The 9481-nt window shown below is 48.2% G+C and overlaps 1 protein-coding gene across 1 annotated transcript; it reads left to right on the forward strand.

Annotated features, from left to right (window-relative positions):
* The first annotated feature begins 7586 nt into the window (after positions 1–7586).
* Positions 7587–8348, forward strand: LOC125756545 (tigger transposable element-derived protein 6-like). The gene has a single exon (XM_049411417.1). It carries the CDS (start codon positions 7587–7589, stop codon positions 8346–8348), a length of 762 nt encoding a protein of 253 aa, XP_049267374.1.
* The last annotated feature ends 1133 nt before the right edge of the window (positions 8349–9481 follow it).

Here is a 9481-nt window from a genome sequence, read left to right on the forward strand (position 1 = left end):
TCCCTTTAAGCTGATGTAAATTAGTGAAATAGCGTTCCAGAAACAGGGTCTCTAGCAGATTGCATAAATCAAATTCCCGGACCTTTCCAGGTTTTTCGCCGACTGTTTTAGCTAAAATTCCCTGACCGATGCAATGGACACCCTTTGTACCTGCTCTGCTCCTGACCATGCATAGGTGTGGCGAGTATCTTGTTCGGTCAATGCAGCTGCAGTGAGCATCTTCCTGCAACTGATGCGGCATGACCAGTGACGCTACCAAGGTCTTCCGATTTGGAGCAATTTTGGGAGCAGCAAAATTTCCATTTTGGAGCACTTTGGAGCAGCAAAAATTTCCATCTTCGAGCACTTTGGAGCAGATAATTCTGGTCGATTCCACGAAAAATAAAAAAAAAACGGTGTATATTTGATGTTTCCGATTTTCCTGATAATTTTGTATGTTGTGCACATATGACTGCACAGCACGAAATCGCAGTTCGTTTTCAAATAAAAATTGTTTTCAACACAGGAAAATTCGACAAGTGTCGCCGGTTGACGACGACCATTTTAAGAAGAGTGCGTTTTCGTAAATTCGCAATCATGCTGGCAGCTACTGAAGCTATATATTACAAATATCTTTCTTTTTGGCGGAAGTAGAAGTAAAGAGGAAATAGCTCTTACCATTTCATGAAATTCTGAGCAAATTATGTATTTTTAAAAATTCACGAAAAACGCTGCGCTTTTGAAAATCAGTCAAATTTGGGACGCTATGGCTACTTCTGTGAACATCTTAGCTCGTTCATATTTGCGGTATGAATAGGCCTTTATGTGAATAATGAACCTCTGCATTTGTATTTCTTTAACAATTTTCAAAGTAGTGAATTTTCATGCTCGAAACACCAAAAAGAGAAAAGTGCTCCCCAATTCGAAAATCTATAATAAAAAAACCCCAATCTCAATTTTGTTCAAAGTCCCCCAAAATGTTCTCAAAGGACTGCAGAATGATATTATGAAAAAACATGTTGCATCATTTTTATTAGAACAAAAGCAGAAAATGTCAAACATTGTGTTTCCAGAGCGTGGTGGCTACTGCGTAAAGGACATCTCTAGTAACAAGAAAATACAGTAACACGTCTTTTTTCTTCTCTGAGCTTCGCTAAACAACAGTAACGATCTATTGTCGGAAATTGGGAACTGTTTTGTAAAGACAAAGACCGTTCCAATTAAATGCATTCACGTGGTTTGCGACTTCACGCCAGTGTTAGACATCCGGCCCTCAGTCCACAGTAGGCACTTTCAGTTGTAGCCTCCTTTTCTTTCATCTACCTATTTCAGTTGAGTATAATTCATATCTTGAGTGCTAAAGAACGCATTCCCTCCATGCGTGTCTTATGATGATGTGCTTTGCCAGAATTGAGAGATTCGTATAAAAGCCAACGTCTCTTCATGAATGGAAATGAATTTTTGGAGAGTGGTCACAAAGAGGTGTGGTTTTTGTTGGCCCAAATGTGTACGTTGTTAAACCTTATGTGATCAATGCAGAGTTTAAAAAGAATCGATTACGTGAAGATTGGTGGCAGCAGTTCCGGCCACGGACAAAACACGTTTTGTTTGCATTGCATCTGCTTTGTTTTGCATCTCCTTGTATCTCTTGAAGCAGTGCTGGCAGATCTGGTCTCCCTCTTGAACTGAGCGCGCATCCTATTTCATGGCCCTCCGCAAAAGAGACTCGATCCGATATCTTCTACATAACAGAAATTCCGCTGCAGCGGAATTTTCTTTTTGTGCACAATGAGGCAGTCCGTACAAAATCTCGGTCATGGCTATAACGCCTACCCATAGCCACCTTCAGAGCGTAGGACAGTGATCGCATCAAAGTGAAGCCCAATTTGGATGCTTAACTTCTATCTCAGGTGGTGTTTGGCTGACTGGCACAGCCGTGCTCGTTGCTGCCGTCTGCTCAGGCGGGCGTCTATCGCGCCGCCCTTTACACCTGTCCGCCTAACCACGGCCACCTGGATCGGGGCGCGCGGCGGTGTTGCTCCGGCCGTCCCATTCGGCGCGCGCCCCTTTGAAAAGTTGTAATTGAGGTAGTTCAGACGCGCGCCGCGACGCGGCGCTCTCCTCCCACCCCCTTGCGAATGATGCCGCGCTGACCGCGCCGTAGACAGCCGCAGATGTGTTTGGAAAAATGCACACTGGACATCGTGCACGTGGTGACTGGAATCAAGGTACGCTATTATGTATTGTTAATCGGGCTTTACACAGTGAGTGTTGTTCTCTGTAGCATGTTACAATCGAGATAGAGCCAAGCAGCGTGCTTAAGAGACTTCGTGTGGCGCGGCGCGTTCATGTGCCATGACCACGGCCGCTACATAAGTGCCATGACACATGTATTGTGCCGAGTACGTGATTTTCCGTGCTTCTCATTCTTTGTTTTGGCACTCGTTTCTCCCACGGCCGCCTGGACCGGCGCGCGCCATGCTTCTTTCTAAAGGAAATACATTTCGTCGTCGTCGGCACTGCATAGATGTCTTCTGCGGTCGAGCGCTGTCTTAACTGGAAAACAATTGCGGTAATGATAATGCTGTAGTCGTTTTCTCCTTGCCGATGATAGGCAACATTTTGATGTGGGCACGTCTCTTTGCATTCTGAAGTTTCCACGATACAACAGTGATGTGAATGCGACGTTCTTATTTAAGCGCAGGCCGCATGTAGGCGAATTTGAACGCGAAAACGATGAGCGACGCTTGTCGCCTGCGAATTAGCTAAGGGTCGGTCGCGCAATGGCCACTTTCTCTCGTTTTGGTATCGCTTGTCGTTTTAACGCGACAGCATGAAAGAGCCCGTTTCCCAAGCAACATTTTATCCTTGGCAAAATGTCGGCCTGACGTCGCTGGTCAACACACTGTCGTTGGCTCAACCTTGGCAACCAATGTAGGGCCGGTCTTGGGGATTGACATTGGCCTCATGTGGGCCTGCGTCGGCACCCGATGTAGGCCCGTCCACCGTGGCCGACGATGCCGAGTGCATGCCGCTCGCGGGTTGACCAAGGCCCGACGTTACATAAGCGTCGATTTACCGACGGCCGTAGGTCAGTTGCGGACGTTTCTCGCTAGTATTGCTCTGCTTTTTTTTCTTATTTTTTTGTGCGTGTTCTAACAAAACGCATCAATTGTTTTTCTGGTGTGTTGGTGCGTGTCGTATTTAATGTGAACGGGCAGTTTGTAGAGGCGTTTAACTCTATCTGAATTAATTACGGGCAGAGTGCACATGTAAGACGGAAATAAACGCCTCTAACGGTCTGCACTAATTAACGTGTTAATAACGTAACACACAATAAAAGAAAGACGTGAGTATAAGTTTTCTCTCTTTAGATGTTTCACATTGTCATACCACATTGACTTCAGGCAAGTAATTTGTTTTTAGTCTGCGTACCACGAGGTTACGCCTGTTAGCTGTAGCTGCGAGTTTTTCACTCGCTTGCCTCATTTACCGTGTTTTTCAGAAACGTGCCGTACTGCTGCGTGCCTTACTGTAAGTCAACACCAAGAAAGATTACGTTGCCTTGACGCCAAAGTGGCATTCCTTCCAGCAGGTAAAGCTCGCGCACTCAAGGCCGCAGCATCCCAAGGGATGCTGCGGCCTTGAGTGCGCGAGCCTCCTTTAAGCAGCGGAACCAACCTTCGGATCGTTTCCCCTATTCTGGAAGCACTCAGAAAAAAAGGGTCTTTTAATAAATCTCGTGCTTTCCTTCAAATGTATACTTTTTACTGATATGCTGCACTTAAGAACACCAAAACAATTTTCTTGAAATGTGACTCACGGGTGTTTTCGCTTCGGTCACCATCATCACGACAAGGACTGGCGCACACACACAAAAAAGTAAAGAAAAACCCCGCATTTCCCCGAAGGGGAGTATGAGGAAGTGCGAAGCACGGGGTGATGCTATGAGGGGGCGCGCGCGACTAACCTGCAGAGCCGAGCGAAGGAGACGGCAGCGAGAGAGCACGCGCCAGCCGACCCACGGAGGTCTGGCCGTTTTTAAGTGCAAAGCACTTTTACTGATGATGATGATCTGTCTTCCGAACTCGTTCCAAAGAACCCGCAACGCGTTCAACTTGTTGGCGGCGTTGCGCACGCCCGAGATGGGGCTCAGGTTGTTGTCGAACCACAGTCGATCGCACACCGCGCAGCTATATCCGAAGCTGCGGTCCAGGAAGTCTCGCTTGAAGCGCGCGTCCGGCCGATCGAATTCGAGGGCCCGCGCTCGCTCACGCATCGCGCGTCCCCGCGCCAGATCGGCTTCGGGGTGCTCGGCTCGCTTCGCACGCTTTCGTTCGGCGTCTCGCCGCCGGCCTTCATCACCACAGGCAATGCGCGGGGCGCGCGCAGCCACGGAGCGGAGGGCGGAGCGCGCGCAGTCACGTGGGGCCTGACGTCGCTGCGCCGTTGCTACAGACGCTCCTCTCCGCTCCTCGCGCCGTTGCTATGGGACGGCGGATTCAGGGTCGCTTATAAAGTGCATTCGCACTTAATAGCGATAGCCGCCATTCATCCTTTTATGTGCTTTTTGTGAGGGTGGGGGAAGTGCCATGCTAACTCACGGTTATTCTACAGCGATATCTTCAAGGCGCCGCAAACCTTCCCGCATAGAGCGCAAAGGAATGGAGGGGTAGTAGGCGCGCGCCGCGGTGCGGCGAAAGGAGCGGTCACGCCCCTTTCTGCAATTACGCCTCCTCCGTCCGAATGGGACGGCCGGAGCAACACCGCCGCGCGCCCCGATCCAGGTGGCCGTGGCCTAACGCATGCTACTCCGTTTACACGAAGGCGTGTAGCGCGGGCCACTCGATCCGCCACACGATCCGCACGGTGCCGATCCAGAGACCGGGCGGGAGAGCGACGAGCGGTGAAAAATGTATCGTATAACCAACGCAATTGACACCCCAGCATTTCCTCGTGCAGAGCGACAAAGCCTGGTAAACAATGTGTGGCTGCTGTGCTTAGGTTGCACTGTGGTACTCGCCGTTCACCACTGTCGCCATTTGCGATTTCTCACATTATTACAATGCATGATCGACTCAACTACACAAATCTCGCGCTTAGCTTCGTTGCTTTTATATAAGTGCATTTACTAAAAAAAAATATATATATCCAGAGGAATGAAAATGTCCGTGCTGCCCGTCGACGAGGAATATATGTGGTGTCGCAAATGCATTTAATTGGAACAGTCCATTTTTCTTTACAAAACAGTTCCCACTTTCCGACAATAGATCATTACTGTTGTTTAGCGAAGCTCAGAGAAGAAAAAAGACGTGTTACTGTATTTTATTGTTACTAGAGATGTCCTTTACGCAGTAGCCACCACGCTCTGGAAACACAATGTTTGACATTTTCTGCTTTTGTTCTAATAAAAATGATGCAACATGTTTTTTGATAATATCATTCTGCAGTCCTTTGAGAACATTTTGGGGGACTTTGAACAAAATTGAGATTGGGGTTTTTTTATTATAGATTTTTGAATCGAGGAGCACTTTTCTCTTTTTGGTGTTTCGAGCGTGAAAATTTACTACTTTGAAAATTATTAGAGAAATACAAATGCAGAGGTTCATTATTCACATAAAGGCCTATTCATACTGCAAATATGAACAAGCTAAGATGTTCACAGAAGTAGCCATAGCGTCCCTAATTTGATTTTCAAAAACACAGCGTTTTTCGTGAATTTTTAAAAATACATAATTTGCTCAGAATTTCATGAAATGATAAGAGCTATTTCCTCTTTACTTCTACTTCCGCAAAAAAGAAAGATATTTGTAATATATAGCTTGAGTAGCTGCCAGCATGGTTCCGACATTACGAAAACGCACTCTTCTTAAAATGGTCGTCGTCAACCAGCGACACTTGTCAAATTTTGCTGTGTTGAAAAAATTTTTTTATTTGAAAACGAACTGCGATTTCGTGCTGTGCAGTCATATGTGCACAACATACAAAATTATCAGGAAAATCGGAAACATCAAATATACACCCTTTTTTGATCTTTCGTGGAATCGACCTTCTGCATCTGGGAGCACTCTGGAGCAGCTATTTCTAAATCTTTGGAGTGCACTACAGAAGCAAGTTGCATTAACATTCTAGCACCTGAATAATTATTACAGGGCTCTTATGAAGAGCTAGAAATATTTTGATTCATGGCAAATCTCATGGAAAAAATCATCTCAGGAGAACCCTATATTTCACTCGATAATGCAAAAATAAGGGCTCATGCAGTTGAGTGTTCTGGATTAACCTCTTTGGTGATTGTTTTTGACACTAGCAAATAAACAGAATACCGCATCAATAAAATTGTACTTGTACTTTATGAAATAACACTCTAAATATATCTACAGTCGAGCCCACATATAACGACCCCACTTAAAACAAACTTTCGCTTAAAACGAACGTCTCTGAGCTCTGCTGATCGGTTACAGCGAATGGAGTCGGCACTCCGGCAACTTCCCAGGACACCACTTTCGACCACTGATAAGCCATCGGCGAGATTCGTATAGTTAAACACCGACCCTGCCTCTGCTGCCGTGTAGTTGTAGCTCTCCCCGACCGTTGTTTTGTTATGCACCCGTCCGTCCTTTGTCCCGCATCCCCACCGACTTCGACAATTCGAGATTCGTTCCGCGTGCATGCTGACTGAGCGTGAACGGGCCCTAAATTTTTCTAACACGCGCACAGCCGGCGCAGGCTACTCTCCCAAACAAGCTACCCGAACTACCCTCCCTCGCAGCTCCTTCGCCAGTCCCCACTGCTCCGCAACGCTGCCGCATCTGGCTTTTTTTTGGCTAGAAACGAGCCCAGAGAAGTTACACGTGTGCTTGCTTGTCTTATCACATGTGCGCGTCTTGCTCACTGTTGGTGTTCGCGTAGCGTGCGGTCAGAATGGCAGACGGTGGCACAAAGCGAAAAGCGCTGGACATTGCTACCTAGCGAGCCATTTTAACAGAGCTCTCTCAAGGTGTGAAAAACTGCGTGTTGGTTAAAAAGTACGGCGTGTGCAAGTCAAACCGTATCGACGATCCTGAAAAACAAGTGCCGATGCCAACTCGACTGACAGAAAGCGTCTGCGGAGGGCCACCTACACGGACGTGGGGGACGCGCTACTGAAATGGTTTGTCGACGCGCGGGCTCGGAACATTCTGGCAAGCGGTCCTATGATGCTGGCCAAAGCGAAAGGCTTCGCATTTCTGTTGTACGTTCCCGACTCCTGCCCCGGAAATGGCTGGCTACATCGGTTCAAGGTGCACCATGGCATTGTTTGTGAATCGATAGTTGGTGAGGCGGCAAATCGAGACACCATTTTAAGCTATGCAGAGCCAGACGTCTATAAAGCAGACAAAACTGCGTTATTCTATCAGGTGCTGCCAGAAAAAACTCACTCCATGAACTAGAAGAGAAACTTGGGCTAGTTGGTGATTCATCATTGTGAAGGAAAAAACAGCGCTACAAATGGACGAGGACTAAGGAAGAAAACACGACACAGGCACTTTCACTCCATGAAAGTTGACATGTGCGCTGGTGGCAAACATAGTAAAGTGCGCGTCACAGCACTTTTGTGCACTAATATGGCTGGCAGGGACCGGCGCGTGCCCTTCGTAATCAGGAAGTCAAAGAAGCCGCGTTGCTTCCGGGGCTATGTGCCTGTGCATTACAGGCATAATGCGAAAGCGAGGAAGACGTGCGATTTATTCGTAGAGTGGTTGAGCGAATTTGACCGCGACATGCACAAGCAAGGCAGGCGCGTGCTGCTCGTGGTCGACAACTGCTCCGCGTACCACGTACAAGCCTCTCTGACGGCAGTGACCCTGGTTTTCCTGCTGCCCAACACGTCTAAAGTGCAACCGCTTGACTTGGGCATCATTCGCGCATTTAAGAGTTATTATAGGCGCCGCATTGTGGAGCGCTTGCTCACAGCTGTTGACCGCCCAGCAGCCAACCTGCCACTTCGGGTGACTTTGTACTCGGCTTTGGAGATGCTAAAGGATTCGTGGACGGAGGTGACGGCTACATGCGTGCAAAACTGTTTCCGCAAGGCCGGCTTCACTGACGTCGGACCCGATGCTGAGCCTGAAGCTCCCGAAGAGCATCGATCCGGCGGTGATTTGTGGCAGTGCGTCGTCGACTCCGACATGGGAGAGCAGAACATCTGCTGGAAGGACTTCATTACAGCCGATGATGATGCCGACACTGCGGAACCGTGCATGGATGAGGGCATAGTGAATGAAGTGCGCGGCAGGAGCGGTTCGGAGGAATCGGATGACGACGACGACGAAACTTTGGAGCTAGCGCCCACAAGCGTGCCTGTAGCAAATTGGCTACATAGATAGCCTCAGGGAGCTTGTATATGCCAAGGGCCTCGGCGAAGAACATGCTGCCATCTTAAATAACTCGAGACTGCACTTATCACGTTTGCGCTGTCGAAAGAGACGTGCATCATGGACTTTTTCAAAGCTGTGTTTCATTTACTAGGAACTTTGGGATATAACGAATGGATGCCGCGTCACGCTCAGGTTCGTTATAAGCAGGCTCGACTGTATATGGTTATCAGCAGATGTGGTAGCCAAACGCCGTGACGTACAACAGTGCGTCAATGCTAAAGAGTCCCACTGTCCTTAATGCATTCCTCTAAGACGACTCCAAGGCGAAAGCCCGGTTCATTTATTTCTCAATTGATGTGTTGATCCTCTCCCCTCCCTCTCTGCAAGCTGCACCTCACAAGGCTTTGCACTGCCTCGATGATCGGCACACCAATCACGGAAGCAGCGCAAAGCTACGATGTCATGTGATGACGTCATCATGTGACATTACGATATATGACGCCATCAAGAGATGATTATTTTTTGCATAGATCGAATGACGCCGCCGACGGTCAATTTTCGTGTTTGATGAAGCATAGATCTAAGGCTTTCGCGTGTATTGAACGTTAACAGCCTGGCCGTTAACAACCTGGCCTTACATACCAAACTGTCCTCCATCATGTCACCTCTGTGCAGTGCGTGAAACAGCTTCGCTTATCATCCACTTCACAGAGTGAAATGGCTTCTCATTAAAAAATTTTTTTTTGTGATAGCAATTATATGGACACTCTCGACGGGTTTTGCCGTCGCCGGTGCCGCAATTATTCATATAAAGTCCAAATTGATAACATCACCCCACCCATTCTACCTGCGAGTAAAAGCTCGTGCGTGCTGGCGACGAACGCGGCTGAAGCGGAGATAAAACGAGCCAGCCGTCTCTGTTGCACGGAGAGCACATGCGATAATATCTTCCCGCGTGCGGGCCTGCTGTCGATTGCTCATCAAACAGAGAGGGAACGCCCCGCCCATCTTTTGTAAGGAGCATGAAGGGACGCCAGGGGAGGGTGGGGGGGATTGTATCGCTTGAAGGGCGCAGTCGCTGGCGCGTGCGCCATCTCGAGGCATCAGGAGACTGCTCGTAATACCTCTGTCACACGGCCACC

Source organism: Rhipicephalus sanguineus, unplaced genomic scaffold, assembly GCF_013339695.2.
Source record: "Rhipicephalus sanguineus isolate Rsan-2018 unplaced genomic scaffold, BIME_Rsan_1.4 Seq12, whole genome shotgun sequence".
In the NCBI taxonomy this organism is placed as follows: Eukaryota; Metazoa; Arthropoda; class Arachnida; order Ixodida; family Ixodidae; genus Rhipicephalus; species Rhipicephalus sanguineus.